This window comes from Styela clava, chromosome 9 (genome assembly GCF_964204865.1).
Source record: "Styela clava chromosome 9, kaStyClav1.hap1.2, whole genome shotgun sequence".
Taxonomy (NCBI): Eukaryota; Metazoa; Chordata; class Ascidiacea; order Stolidobranchia; family Styelidae; genus Styela; species Styela clava.
The window spans coordinates 7,031,307-7,047,173 of NC_135258.1; the positions used below are offsets into that span (position 1 = coordinate 7,031,307).

General features: G+C 35.9%; 2 protein-coding genes across 2 annotated transcripts; both read left to right on the top strand.

Moving 5' to 3' along the window:
- The first annotated feature begins 2,162 nt into the window (after window positions 1–2,162).
- Window positions 2,163–7,460, top strand: LOC144427260 (uncharacterized). The gene is made up of 4 exons (XM_078116147.1): window positions 2,163–2,235; window positions 3,374–3,448; window positions 5,765–5,839; window positions 7,345–7,460. Exons 1-4 carry the CDS (start codon window positions 2,193–2,195, stop codon window positions 7,458–7,460), a joined length of 309 nt encoding a protein of 102 aa, XP_077972273.1. The 5' UTR covers window positions 2,163–2,192.
- A 680-nt stretch (window positions 7,461–8,140) lies between these two features.
- Window positions 8,141–10,404, top strand: LOC120338751 (uncharacterized). The gene is made up of 3 exons (XM_039406687.2): window positions 8,141–8,253; window positions 8,837–9,060; window positions 9,881–10,404. The coding sequence occupies exons 1-3, from the start codon at window positions 8,145–8,147 to the stop codon at window positions 10,067–10,069; spliced, it is 522 nt and encodes a 173-aa protein (XP_039262621.2). The 5' UTR covers window positions 8,141–8,144; the 3' UTR covers window positions 10,070–10,404.
- Window positions 10,405–15,867: the final 5,463 nt, after the last annotated feature.

A 15,867-nucleotide genomic window follows, 5' to 3' on the forward strand; every position in this document is an offset into this window, starting at 1 on the left:
TAGCTGGACTTCCACTGCCCCGGCTTCCGTACATACCGTGCGAAGACGTGCAACACGCACTTAGCACGACATTCACCGTAAAGCTTCCGATTCATAATTTCCAGGGACTTTGGAGATGGTATTTTCTAATGTATGCTCTCGTTTATGGGGAGCGAGTTTGGGAGTCTTGGTTAGAAAAATCAAAGTTACCATTTTTTAGATAGCCGTTTAGGATTTGCTTTCAGTTGGTTCTTATCTCCAAAAGTTGCAAATTTCCAAATTTGGTTTCCATAAGAGTGAAGTATTCGATAGGGTTTTCTGTTGCTGTGTCTACTATATTGTCTTCATTAGAGTCCAGGTATTTGTCCTGTATGTCCATTTTTATTTCAACATCGGTTCCGCAGTACATTCAGAGGGGTTCCGTGAGTTAATAGGGTTTCTTAGGGGTTCCGCGTAAAGGAAAAATTGACTGCTGGGCCAGTAAAGTTGCAAAAAATGATTATTTTTCTTTTCCATTTTTGGATGAATTTCTAAGTGAGTACTCCGAAGTTGAGGATACAGCCAAAATAAAAAATTAGAGTTGGATCATTTGAAGCTATTGAAGAAAAATTTCAATCAGCATTAAACCTTCCGTGTCAATTTCCCAATACCTATTTGTGTGAATCAGCATTTTCTGCTTTAACAACTAGTAAAAACAAAAGAAGTTGTTTAAAGAGTGTAGACATGAGGATGGGAATTGCATTGAGCGCCGTGGAGCCACGATTCAAAAAGATTGCAAAGGAAATGCAAGAACAACCTAGGCATTGAATTCCACGCTTGTTACCTTCTTTCTATTTCGTTGTTGAAGTAGAAATATTTGAATAACAAATATTTCGTGTTTCGTGTATTTCTGTTTTTTTTTAAATTTTTGTTAATTGGGACTCCATAAAAAACGAAAAATTATATCGGGGGTTCCACAATAACAAAAAGGTTGAAGAGCACTGGTATAGACGCTACATCTAAACCAACAGGCAGATTTAAAGGCGACCTGATAATAAGGGTCTCCTAGAGAGGAGATCCAATATTATAAGACCTAAAGTGACACCCTGATGAGTCGATTGTTCACCATTGTCCTGACATACGCACCTGATTTCTATATCTTTGGGGAACTTCTAGTTCTGTAAATAATATGTAGAGGCAACCACTTTTCTGTGAGAATAAAAATGTGTGCTGTGGATATGAGCGATAAAGTTGATGTCTTGAGATAAGGAGATAAAGGAATTTGTGTAACTATTCTTGGACGTTTGCGTCTAACATCTTGCTGTCGAATCATTCTCATCGCACTTAACACACCTCCGATGTCAAGAATAATAAAGAACCGCAGATTAAATAAACCAAAGAACAATGCCAAATTTGATATATTTGCATTAAATATTGCCGATGTATTGAATAGTTCTACGGCGTATAACTGCAATAACTTAGCGAGTCTCGAAAAAACGGCTTTGCATTATCCAACTGCATGCTTTTATTTTATAGAATATATATTCATCTTTCTTTATTGAACTCTCTGTGATAATTTAAACCAATTTTATACCATTAAATCTATTACAAATCGAACGTCAGTAATAAATGTAATAAAATATAAAATAACTTTCGCTTTGAATAATTTAATTTCATGTTCTTGTCTGAATGCAAATCTTGAACTTATTTATTTGTTAGAGTCCGTGCAGATGGAACAGTGGGGTATTTATACTTGGTTTATGCAGTCGTTTGTTAATTAGATAACCACCTAATGTTCGTATGTCGATCTGTCGCTCCAGTGAGATTTCCATGATATGAGTTAAATATTTGACAGAATGATGACTCATTTATTTCAGATAAACATGAAGTAAAAATCAACCGGAATTTTTTTTTTTGAATTGGAATGATTTGCCGCCATGGTTTTATCATCGAGAGTTGAAAAAGGGGAAATGTTCAAATAAAATTCTTGATAAGAGACAAAACATACAAAGTAAAATTTAAGCTATATGCTCGACTTAATAAAAAATAATTAATGAACAAAATATACTGTAGAAATAAGAATGCCCAGGAACTTTATGAGAATTGGTTAACGTCTCACATCTTGTCAGTTGTCCAACATCTAGTACAAATAACATATTGTTTTTAGAAATTGATGTATTTTACAAACAGATTGTTTAACCTTCAAGTTATATGTTGACTACTGAGATTAGACAATGGAGAACAAAAAATCTACACGAGAAGATATAAGCAAAGCAGGTATGAAATATCCATTTTGACCTGTAATCAGTATGTTTCCCAGCTTTTCATTTTAAGGGGGGTGTTTCGAAATTTAGAGGAGCGACAAAAAGTGCGCGATGGCACGGCTGGGGTTAAGGGCGCGCTCAAGCGGCCTGAGAAAAATTTGAGAAATAGACACCAAAATAGGCTCTAAGCTTGATTTTAGATACACCTAGCATCGCAGTTTGTTATGTAATAAATTGAATAATTATAATATTTAGCTGATAGAATTCCCGAGAAATAAATAACAAGCACGGCTTTCAACAAGTAATTTGCAACTGATAGTGACTAATGAAGTTACTTGGTCATCTAGCACATGGCTACTCAACTATTTTTATCGAAGGTCCGCAAACAAAACTTCAAAATTATTTGGGTCCGGTCTTTCCAGAAATGATATTTCGGCATCCTTAAACGAGCACTTCCTCGACCGACTAATGATTAGTAGCAAATTAAAATTGTTATTATGGTGTTATAGTTCTTTTCGTATATATCCAAACCTATGAAAGTCATTTTATAATAGGAAATTCAATAAGTGGGGCTAATGATTCAAAATAAATAATAAGGTGTGGTCCAAATTCAATACTCGAAAGGTCCGGGATTCGGACCGCGGTCCGCCAGTTGAGTAGCCCTGATCTAGCATATGGCATCGTATGAATGGCTACTTATGGCTTGTTTTGTTACACAAAAAAACATCCCAATGTGTATGTATATATAATAAAATACGAAATGCCATAATGTAGTTTAGTTAACATAGTGTATGTGTACATTTTATATATATTTATACATGTATGTGTGTAATTCGAGTTCGCTCAAAATCAGATGTTCAAAACGTGTCTCCAATTCATTACATTGTATTCCAAATAACGCATTCGAGTGGTTGTCTGTCAGTCTCGACCAAAGTTTTGATTTGTTAGGGTTCATAATTGTGTTGTTAGAAATCCTGATGCTGGAAAATTAACTTTTTATATCAAGAGAAATGACTTCCAAGACTTGCAGCATACATTCGCGTTGAAATTTTAGGGGGGTGTTCATCCCCTGTATGGGGGGGGGGGGGAATCACTGCCTGTAATGTAATGATTTCTCCTACTTCGTGATAAAGAATTATTTATTATTGTAGATCCTTCACAGAAAAATAGATTAGACGGCGAGATACACGATGAAAATAAGAAACAAGGGAAACAGACTGAGTCAGGTTTGTACAGAATTGTACTTATTGGGTTTGACGGTCTTCTGCGTGAGCCCACCTACGTAGACCGAACAACGATACGTAAACTTTGCGTCGAAATATATAAACAAGAGACTAGTCAGACGTAATTTCATACGAATATTGCGCAATAATTTGTGTGAAATATCAAATTTCGTAAGATACAAAAAATATTTAAAATAAAGTTATAGCCCTTCAGCGGCTTTTACTAACTTCAAGGACTTTTTATATGAAATCGAGAAACTACTAAATTGTTTCATTTAGAAAGTAGTTGGTGAAGTAAATGGATTATTGCTTATTTGCGCTAATTATTTGTGTAGCCTAATAGTAGACGAACGACAGCTGGCATGCCAACTTGCGCTATTGATTTGGTGTCCTTCTTCCATGCTTTTGTGTCGGCGGATCCGTATGCATATAATACAAGGATGCAATAGATTTGATTTGAGGTACATTTTCTGAGTTATTCAAGAGTCTCCTAGTGTGCAACGAGACTACTGAATCACTTAAAATAGATGACATGCCAAGTCGAAAAGTCATACAGAGGCTGGTAAACAATCATCCCATTAAATTGCTTCTTTTTTTACAACAATTTCGTATTGTTTATCCAACTCCAAAGGGGGGTGTTCATCCCCTGTAGGGGGGGGGGGGGGGGGGACACTGCCTGTAATGTAACGATTTCTCCTACTTCGTGATAAAGAATTATTTATTATTGTAGATCCTTCACAGAAAAATAGATTAGACGGCGAGATACACGATGAAAATAAGGAACAAGGGAAACAGACTGACTCAGGTTTGTACAGAATTGTACTTATTGGTTTTGACGGTCTTGTGCGTGAGCCCGCCTACGTAGACCGAACAACGATACGTAAACTTTGCGTCGAAATATATAAGCAAGAGACTAGTCAGACGTAATTTCATACGAATATTGCGCAATAATTTGTGTAAAATATCAAATTTCGTAAGATACAAAAAATATTTAAAATAAAGTTATAGCCCTTCAGCGGCTTTTACTAACTTCAAGGACTTTTTATATGAAATCGAGAAACTTCTAAATTGTTTCATTTAGAAAGTAGTTGGTGAAGTAAATGGATTATTGCTTATTTGCGCTAATTATTTGTGTAGCCTAATAGTAGACGAACGACAGCTGGCATGCCAACTTGCGCTATTGATTTGGTGTCCTTCTTCCATGCTTTTGTGTCGGCGGATCCGTATGCATATAATACAAGGATGCAATAGATTTGATTTGAGGTACATTTTCTGAGTTATTCAAGAGTCTCCTAGTGTGCAACGAGACTACTGAATCACTTAAAATAGATGACATGCCAAGTCGAAAAGTCATACAGAGGCTGGTAAACAATCATCCCATTAAATTGCTTCTTTTTTTACAACAATTTCGTATTGTTTATCCAACTCCAAAGGGGGGTGTTCATCCCCTGTAGGGGGGGGGGGGGACACTGCCTGTAATGTAACGATTTCTCCTACTTCGTGATAAAGAATTATTTATTATTGTAGATCCTTCACAGAAAAATAGATTAGACGGCGAGATACACGATGAAAATAAGGAACAAGGGAAACAGACTGACTCAGGTTTGTACAGAATTGTACTTATTGGTTTTGACGGTCTTGTGCGTGAGCCCGCCTACGTAGACCGAACAACGATACGTAAACTTTGCGTCGAAATATATAAGCAAGAGACTAGTCAGACGTAATTTCATACGAATATTGCGCAATAATTTGTGTAAAATATCAAATTTCGTAAGATACAAAAAATATTTAAAATAAAGTTATAGCCCTTCAGCGGCTTTTACTAACTTCAAGGACTTTTTATATGAAATCGAGAAACTTCTAAATTGTTTCATTTAGAAAGTAGTTGGTGAAGTAAATGGATTATTGCTTATTTGCGCTAATTATTTGTGTAGCCTAATAGTAGACGAACGACAGCTGGCATGCCAACTTGCGCTATTGATTTGGTGTCCTTCTTCCATGCTTTTGTGTCGGCGGATCCGTATGCATATAATACAAGGATGCAATAGATTTGATTTGAGGTACATTTTCTGAGTTATTCAAGAGTCTCCTAGTGTGCAACGAGACTACTGAATCACTTAAAATAGATGACATGCCAAGTCGAAAAGTCATACAGAGGCTGGTAAACAATCATCCCATTAAATTGCTTCTTTTTTTACAATTTCGTATTGTTTATCCAACTCCAAAGGGGGGTGTTCATCCCCTGTAGGGGGGGGGGGACACTGCCTGTAATGTAACGATTTCTCCTACTTCGTGATAAAGAATTATTTATTATTGTAGATCCTTCACAGAAAAATAGATTAGACGGCGAGATACACGATGAAAATAAGGAACAAGGGAAACAGACTGACTCAGGTTTGTACAGAATTGTACTTATTGGTTTTGACGGTCTTGTGCGTGAGCCCGCCTACGTAGACCGAACAACGATACGTAAACTTTGCGTCGAAATATATAAGCAAGAGACTAGTCAGACGTAATTTCATACGAATATTGCGCAATAATTTGTGTAAAATATCAAATTTCGTAAGATACAAAAAATATTTAAAATAAAGTTATAGCCCTTCAGCGGCTTTTACTAACTTCAAGGACTTTTTATATGAAATCGAGAAACTTCTAAATTGTTTCATTCAGAAAGTAGTTGGTGAAGTAAATGGATTATTGCTTATTTGCGCTAATTATTTGTGTAGCCTAATAGTAGACGAACGACAGCTGGCATGCCAACTTGCGCTATTGATTTGGTGTCCTTCTTCCATGCTTTTGTGTCGGCAGATCCGTATGCATATAATACAAGAATGCAATAGATTTGAGGTACATTTTCTGAGTTATTCAAGAGTCTCCTAATGTGCAACAAGACTACTGAATCACTTAAAATAGATGACATGCCAAGTCGAAAAGTCATACAGAGGCTGGTAAACAATCATCTCATTAAATTGCTTCTTTTTTTACAACAATTTCGTACTGTTTATCCAACTCTAATTAAATTAACTGGTTTTTATTATTACTTATCGATTTTAATCGGTAAGTTTGTTGATAGGTATTTGTCTGTCTGTCTGTGTGTATGTCTGTTAGATACACGCGATATCTCACGAAAGCGAGATCGAATCTGCTCCAGATTTTGCATGTGCATTCATCATATCTCGGACCAAAAGCTTATTGATTTTGGGCGAAGTATAATTAGCGAGTTATTAATTAATTAGTGATGGGACACAAGGTGTCACTATGGAGTAAGAGCGAAGTTTTGGGGGATCCCCTAACTTTCGATCGATAAGTCTTCGGTCTCTGACCGATTTCTCGTGTTGATTATTGATAAATACGACTAACATAATCTCTTCCGCGATATTCTTATTACTTATCGATCTTGTTACTTATCGATCTTGATCGGTAAGTATGTTGATAGGTATTTGTTATTTATCGATCTTTCTCGGACCAGAAGCCTATTGATTTTTGATGAATTATGTCGTATAATTAGCGAGTTATTAATTAATTAGGGATGAAGAGATCTGGATTTTTGCAAAGCGAGAGAACGCGTATGATCTAGATTTTTAGGCGAGAGCGCGCATGTGCTGAGTGTGTGTTCGATGCGCAAGTTTCCCTTCGAGAAAGTTCCCACGCTATTGAGTCAGAGCGAAAGAAACATGCCGCTAGATCGATAAGTCAGCGATCTCTGGTCGCTATCTCGTTTATCACTTCAATACTATCTCGTTCAAGTATTTTGTGGCAACGCATATACGGATCCGAAGTAAGAAGTAGACAAGAAGAAATGACTTGTAATTCAATAAACATTATCCTAGTACTCCCTGTGTTTATTATGATGTTCAAGTATTTTTTAAAGTCCTATAACGATTCTATTTATTTCGCAGGATTGATCAACAGCTACAGTAAACATCTTCTAGTAACTGTGTTGAAAGTTTCACTAATTCTCGCCGGCATTGGATTGATATTTGGATTAGTTATTCGTGAGTCCAACTTTACTTGACTTTATAACTGATACTTTCTAAAACGAAAGAGCAATGCCAAAGATATGGAAACGAAAGTCATATTAAAATATTTCTCTTATGTAACATACAAAGGCTTCCATAAATTGAAATAAATGATTGAGTTAACAGGGTGTCCCATAGGACTCGAGGGAAATTCGGAAAATTAAAACAAAAAATAGCCTAGTAATGAATGTAATTGGTCGTAAGTTGTCATCATGCTTATACACGTTTCGACAATTTCGTATTGCAAAAAAAAAAGATGCTAATTATGAATTAATCCTATTTGTTGCTCCGTTTTAATTTACTATTTCGATGGTTAACAACACGTGCAGAAACTCTGCTTTTGTCACCTCTAACACACAAGCCTGTCTACCATTCACAGTCATTGTAACTGAATAGCCCATGAGCAACTGATACTAAGTGACGTTTGGTCCGCAAGTTTAAATAAAAATGAAGAAGGTAGTAAACGACAATTATTGGACACGAAATCAACAACACGTAGATCGCTTTTGGTTTTCATGGCTGTAGCTAGAATTCTTTTTCTTGTGGTTATCGCAGAGTACTACTACGATATACTACTTTGTTTTGGTTTTCATGTCTAGATTGGGGAATTTCTCCCTTTTAGAGTGTGTATCCTTGATATCAGCATTAGAAATTGTATATTTTCAGTTCACCCGTCTATCATGCAAGAGATGAACAAGACACACGCTGCATTAGGTAAAGAGAAAACAAGGGTTAATGAATTGAAAACTCTGAATCACTTGAAATCAGCTGTGAATGCTCTTGCCACAGGTACACTAACTCATACATTTGAGGGTTTCAAGTCGGCTTATCGTGCAGTAAGTCGGCCCTTAGTACCATAGTTTGAAATTGATACAAAAAAATCAAAGTCAATTTTATTGTTTTCAACCTGTAAAAACAATCACATACAATAATCAAAAAAAGCTATTTATACAGTTTTCGAACATTTGTTTGATGAAGCGATGAGGCTAGTTATTGCTGTCACAAAAATTTTGATGCTTTCATATAAGCATCGGCAAATTTACATTCCCATCTATTCGAACCCAAAAATTCTCATTTATGATAAATTTTTAAAATTTTATCTTTATGTTTATCCATGTTAAGTGTGTGGTTAAATGCACTGCATATGTTTCCCTATTAGGCAGTGCTGCGTATACCGAAGGTTGTAAAATGGAATCTATGATTCTACCCCAATGCCGACCCTCTGATCTGAAATATAATAATTTGTGCAAATAATGTCGAAGATGAAAAATACTGGTCTTAAATACTAGCTTTAAAGTTCCAGCGTCTGGATATTTAGAATCATTTTTAGAATGTAGGTATCGCGTTAAAATTGAATTTTTGTTTTATTAAGGAATAAACATGACCGATGATGGAGGTATATTTTGGATCGAGATAAGTTCTTATAGATGGATGAACTATGATGCAGCTGATGCTTTTTGTAAGAAACACGATATGGTCGTCGCTAATATAAAAGACAAAGAAGGATACGATGCACTGGTGAAAGCTATACGAGCAAAGATACCGGAGGGAGAGTTTAACGTATATATTTGGATTGGAACGACTGTCGATTTAAAGGTGTGACTTTTGTTTTTGTTATTAAGAAATATGGGTGCCACTTTGATATGTGAAATCAGTTATTTTAGTATTTTCCTGATCTTAATCCAACGATGACCGGGTAAGGATTAAGAACTAAATTCTATAAAAATTTCTTTATGAGATTAAACGTGCCACTTTCGTATACGATTGATATCACGTTAAGAAAGTGAGGCCACGTTCCGAAAAAGGTTTTTATGACTGAGATCGCATACCGGAGTGGAACCGAAATTTGTTTAGTTTCAACTTTCATTCTGTCTGTTTGTCTGCAAATTGTTCATTAAAAATAAAATTCAATCACACAAAGTCACGTATTGATCGGAGAAATAGTATTCGATTAAACATTGCTTCTGTAGCGCAATTTGTTTAGGATATTTTTAATAGATTCGATATTTGGACAAAACCATGGTATATCCATGATTATAGTAATTATCATAAAACGATTTATAAAATATCCTTGGATATTGCACAGGTGATAAAACGGACGAAACTGCAAATTTCATCAAATTCGATAAATATTTCAATTGTAACCAAACTTACCAAGCCCTATATGTAATCGTTAAAATACTATGAACATTAAAAGTTTTTGTTTGACTTTAAATTGTTACGCTAATTGATACATGTTCACATCGAAAATTATAAGATTTAATTTAGTTAGGAGTAGAGATGGTTACATGGTTCCTATCATTATTTGAATGCACAGTAAAGAGAAAAAATTGGTTTCCGGTATTATAGTTGGTTTACAACGAATCAAGTCTGAAATTAATCCTAAAGCTCATTGGTTTCATCATTCATTTTGCAGACAGGCAAAACGACACCACAAAATGTATTTACAAAATGGAAAATAGCATTTCCAATAAAGTACGATGATCCTTGGCTGTCGTCTTTCAGTAATGTCATACTTGTTGTCGATGCTGATCTGGATACATCTACAGGAATGCGAGATTGGCATAGCCGTGTTAATGGTGTATTATGCCAGATGTCGAATTAATTTCTTTAATACTTTGTAGAGTTTGATGTATTAAGTCTACATGAAAACTGCAATGTTAATTTCTTCATTCCCTTTTTTGTATTATATCAATTTTGCATTGGTGGCCTTTTAGGGCGTGTTCTGAAAATTTTAAACATGTTTGACTCATATATAGGGTTACCATATTTTTTTTACTTCAAATCGGGACTCCTCCAAAGACACGACCCCTTAGCTGTAATCCTGTAACTTTACAGTTTCCGATTTTACTGCATAGGCCTACCTACATTTAAAGCCATCCCGGCTGTCTTCATTGACCATATTGTCGTCGAGAGTTAATGCGCATATTCTCTGTCTAAATATCGGGTCCAGTTCGAAAAATAGAAAGAAATAAACGCTAACGATACAAATGATCTGAATTTAGATTTTCTTCGTACAGCAAACGGAATAAAGAATAATGAAATAGTCTGCTGTTTTCAAGCATTGAGAATTTACTTATTCGCCCAAACATTCCTTCCTGTAGATTACTACCTTCAAAAAGACGTTGCTCAATGTTACATTCACGTGAACGTCCGAACAGGCCCAATAAGAATTGATTTTACATGTGATACTTCGTTCACAATGTTAGCGGGAAACAACGAAACAAACAAAATAACGCATTCACTATCAGTAAGTAGATTAGCGTTGCGCTACACAGCAACAACAGTAACGAGAACATGTTCGTGTATTCTGCTGGATGGCTGAAGGCAAAAGCGGTAAATTTAGCTGACTTATCGGGACGGCGGGACAAGACACTGAAAAGCGGGACTGTCCCGCCTAAAGCGGGACGTATGGTAAACCTACTCATATATATATATATGCATTCCAGGCAAGTTTTTCACTTTCAGGTTTTGTATATAAATATATCCTTTTCACATTTTTAATAAACGCAAAATGGCAATTGAGAAATTTTCATTTTTACTTAAATTTAGAAAAGTAGCCAATGATAGCAAGTTAATCTAATAACTATCATAAGCGAGTCAAGGTTTAAAACGATGCTTGGACAATTATTGAACATCCAATCAGCTTACAAATTTTAATTGAGCCGGCATCGTTGACTGATCGCTGATTAACCATTAATACAGAGTAAACATCTTTTAGTTCATCAAATTCACAAGTTGAACTTTTGAAATAAATATAAGAAACGGTAAATAACTTTCACTTTGATTTATTCATTTGCCTACTTTTATCTGAATGCAATTTATGGAATTTAATGAAACAGATGCAACAAAGGGTTATCTATAACTAGTTTATATACAGCTTTCTGCTGTTATACAACTTTGTGCAGAGCTTAAGTATGAAATCCCTCATAAAATATCTAGTGTTTCACTTTTTCTCCCCTGTAGTAAGCGACCAATACCGTAAGCGACCGTATTCCGAAGTTATATTTCCTAACTAACCGTTGGGGTTGCGTGAAACTAACTACCTTTCCGTGCTTTATATATGTCTTTGAGCTGGTGTATCCTATAACGCAAGGATGCTGTAGCAAGAGTGAAAATTACTATTCTATTCAATTCAAGAGTCTGGCTGCACACTGACACAAATGTAGATTTCTGTAACTCGTCAGTTGTAAAATGCTTGTCTGAAGAAGTCTGACCTCGGTCAGACGAAACGTTACAGAAAAATAAATTTGTGTTATCATGTCATTCGTATTGGGGAACATTGAAAACATCGATTTTGTAGTATGCTAGTATCAAGAATTTTTCGTGAATATTGGCTCTGACGACTCTCTCGGTATATAGGGTTACCATATTTTTGTGACTTCAAAGCGGGACGGGACGCCTCAAAAGACAACGACCCCTTAGCTGTGATTTTGTAACTTTACATTTTCCGATTTTACTACGTAGGCCTATATTCCTACATTTAAAGCTGTCTTTATTGACCATATTGTTATCGAAATTTCATGCGCATATCTTCTGTCATAATATCGGGTTCAGTTCGAAAATAAAAAGGAATTGACGGTAACGATACCGGTACAAATAATTCGAATTTAGACTAATTAGTAATGGTTTTACATGCGATACGTCTGCTATCAATGGGAATCAGCGGAAAACAAACGCATTCACCTCCAGTAAGTTGGCTAGCGTTGCGCAACACAGAAACAACAGTAACGAGAACATGTTCATGTATTATGCTGGATGGCTGAACGCAAAAGCGGGACATTTGGCTGACTTGTCAGGACGGCAGGACAAGACGCCAAAAAGTGGGACTGTCCCGCCTAAAGCGGGACGTATGGTAAGCCTAGGTATATATCAACAATAAAAACTTGATTTGATCAAAATCGATTCCGTGTTCTGATTAATATGATAATATTTATTTATATTTAAAATTGATTTCATTTATTCCAATCCTTTTTGTTTTGGCCGATGTTAATCATAATTATTTTTCTCCGATGTTATTGAATGCTTCCGAGTTCCGACACCTACTGTGTCACGGTCACGCTATTAATCAATACTCAAGAGAAAATAGTACACTGTGTTATGCTGCAATATCTCTGGGACCCCGATTCATTATTATTCGAGAATAATTAGTTACAAATTAAGAGCAGCCAATTTCATTGCTCCTATCTGTCGACGGCGAAATAGAATTTGTTTACGAAAAGCTCTCGAACCGCCTAATCGGATGCAATTCTTTACGAAATCTTTTCAATTATTCGTGAGAAATTTGCTCTGGTTTCCGTATACGTTTTATTCGTTATTTTGAGAAGTGAAGCAGGATATTTGTCAATGCTTTGTTTTGATACCATAATTGGACAATATGATATAAATAGGAACTGAAAAGGCAGTTGGTAGACAGGATTGAATTAGGGATGTTTCGCAATATTTATAAAGCAAAAATATTTTTCGACGCCAGACACGGGCTCCCCTTCATCGAATAGAATATAAAAAGACCGTCAGAATAGATCCTCAGTTACACGGGATATTACCAGTAGTGGGATTCAGCCGGTTCGCACCGGTTCTATAGAACCGTCTCACGGAATTTTATGAGATCAGCGAACCGGTTAGCATTCCTGGTTACTGTCAATGTATTTTTGCATCCTGTCTGACACAACGATTTTTGAGATCAAAGTAGCTCACGTGTTTTCAAAATGTGAAATGATTAAGCTCGCACGTAACAGTTATATATACATCGTGTTAATTTTTATATCCAATCAAAGAGTCCAGCTGCACACTAACACAAATGTATTTCTGTAACGTTTCGTCCGACCAGAGTCAGACTTCCTCAGACAAGCAGTTTACAACAATGGTAAGAAATAAATTTGATAAATAAATTTGATATGTCAAATCAAGTATGCATAAACATTCAATTTGCATTTAGTCGTAGATTTAATGATGGCAAATTAGAACCACAAATATCAGTGAGGCTCATTTCAGATGTGATTCAAAAAATTATAATTGCATTTACGAAAATTTGAGATTTCAAATTTATTTATCAAATTTATTTCTTGCCGTTGTTGTAAACTGCTTGTCTGAAGAAGTCTGACTCTGGTCGGACGAAACGTTAAAGAAATACATTTGTGTTAGTGTGCAGCTGGACTCTTCTATTGGATAGAATAGTCATGTTTATGCCAGCTACAGTATCCTTGCAGTATACGCATACGGTTCCACTAGCATAAAGGCATAGAGAAAAGATAGGAAGTTAGTTTCGCCCAACCCAACTCAAGTTTTTTTCTTTTTTTAATTTTTATAATTGTAGTAATTTTCTTTTTGTGATTGTTTGTCTGAAAATTGAATTGTTGCGTCATAAGTACAAGTCATGAGACGACAGTTAAAGAAATCGATTGCAGCCGGTCTTTATTTAGAAATATTTGATCTAAAAACTGCAAAACTGGATTTTAATTTCAGTAAATTTCTTTTTCTTTGATAAAGATTTCTTGTGTTTATTTTTTTAACAGCATTTTTATAGAATATCAACATTCAAGCATGTGTTTTCAGTAGATCATACACTTTCAGATTTTCAAGTTCATTATCAACGAGTATATAATAGACAATCATCAAAATTTTCGATGCTAATTTTGACATAATGATGCTTACTTAACCATTATTTTGAAATGTTAATTAGGAAGTACTGTATCTCCCGGCGAATAAGTCGCTTTTCTAGAACCAAATTTTTGGCCTGATTTTCGGGGGGGGGGGTTGTCCTATTAGGCGAGTATGATCGTTTTCATTTTTTTGGTGTCGCCTTATTATTGAATCCGGACAATAAAATACCTTCGGCGATAACATCTTCCACGTCCTCATCAGGTTAGTTCAAATAAATCGACATTATCGCGTTGTGAATCTGGAATTTCATTGCTGTGATTATCATACTTGAATTATCATGTATGGATTGAATATTACGCTACGAGAAAAAGTCATTATAGGCTATTTTAACCAATGCGCAAACGCGGCGACCGCTCAAAAGGCATTGCATGGTAATTTAAGATTCAGATGTTGATGCGATTTCACTACCCCGACTTATTGGTCGGTTATATGCAAAAACCCATTTTTTCAGGCTTAAAAGGTCTTATTCGCCGGGTAGACTTTTCGCCGGGAAATACGGTAAATAAAAATAATCAGTTTATTTGCTAAAAAAACATGACATGTAACAGACCGGCTGAAAAATATGACTTTTGTGTTAGAACCGGCTGACGAAAAATTTGAATCCCACCACTTGTTATTACCCTTTTGTATTGTCTCCCACGGCACAATGTGGTCGGATCACTTATTTATTTAATTAAAGTATTGGCGAGTGGCTACTTAGTCTTTCATCACATGCATTGGAGTTGACGGTTTATGTTTTATGCTCACTTTCGAGGCACTCAGTGTTTCTTCTTCGCCGATTCGTTGCTGTGGAGCTCATTGAGGGTAATTTTTAAAGAAATGATTGGTGTATTTCCAGTTGTGTTATGGTGGTTCTCTTATTGTCCAATTACAGCTTCCTCTAAACACCCACGTCCATGCATCCGAAACGATTAACCGTAAATGAAAATCGCATCCCACCTTTTGCCACTTACCGAACTGTGTAGGAATCAACTTTTAGGCGATAAATTCCCGGGTGAGATATCACTTGCGTAATTTGATATGTGTGAAACCGATGGTGAAAATATTGTTCTGTATCCTCGTCCATACATGGTTACACATAAGTAATGAATGTTCATGTCTGGCGTAGTCATGTTTCACTTCAATTGGAATCAAAGCTATGAGGGAATTTTGAAATGTTGTGGGCGATACATTGCATAATGAGGTTGCACATTTTCATAACATGACTCATTATTTATATCCGACATGAGGGTGTGTGGGAATGAAAGTACCGTAACCCTGCAACGATCGCTGGGAAATATATCTCTCAGAAGACAAGGCAAGTAGTCTATTATGTAATGCAGTAATGTCATGTGGTGCAATTGAGATAAAAGTGGGCTATTTTGTCAAGTTAATACAGTAATAAAGCTCAACATATTTCCGACCTTTCGCGAACGACTTGCCTGCTGTTACTAAACGACGGGTTTGACTTATTCAGAAAAATGATAAAACAAAAAAATACCTCGTACCCTCTCAGGTATGAAGACCGCTTGATTGACAGTTGGTTTATTTATTTATGTCTCGTCGTGGTTTGTGAATGCATTTCTATCCTGCCTTCTGTGAAAGGATTTATTTGATCCGTGGTTTGAAGGTGGCTGTACCGGTAACTCTTGCAGTCTTGTGTTCAAGGCAGGCATCTGGAATGGTATGATCAGATAGACTACCAGGATACCGGTAATGTAAGGTAGTAATGGTTACTGTATTCTGGTACCGTACAGTACC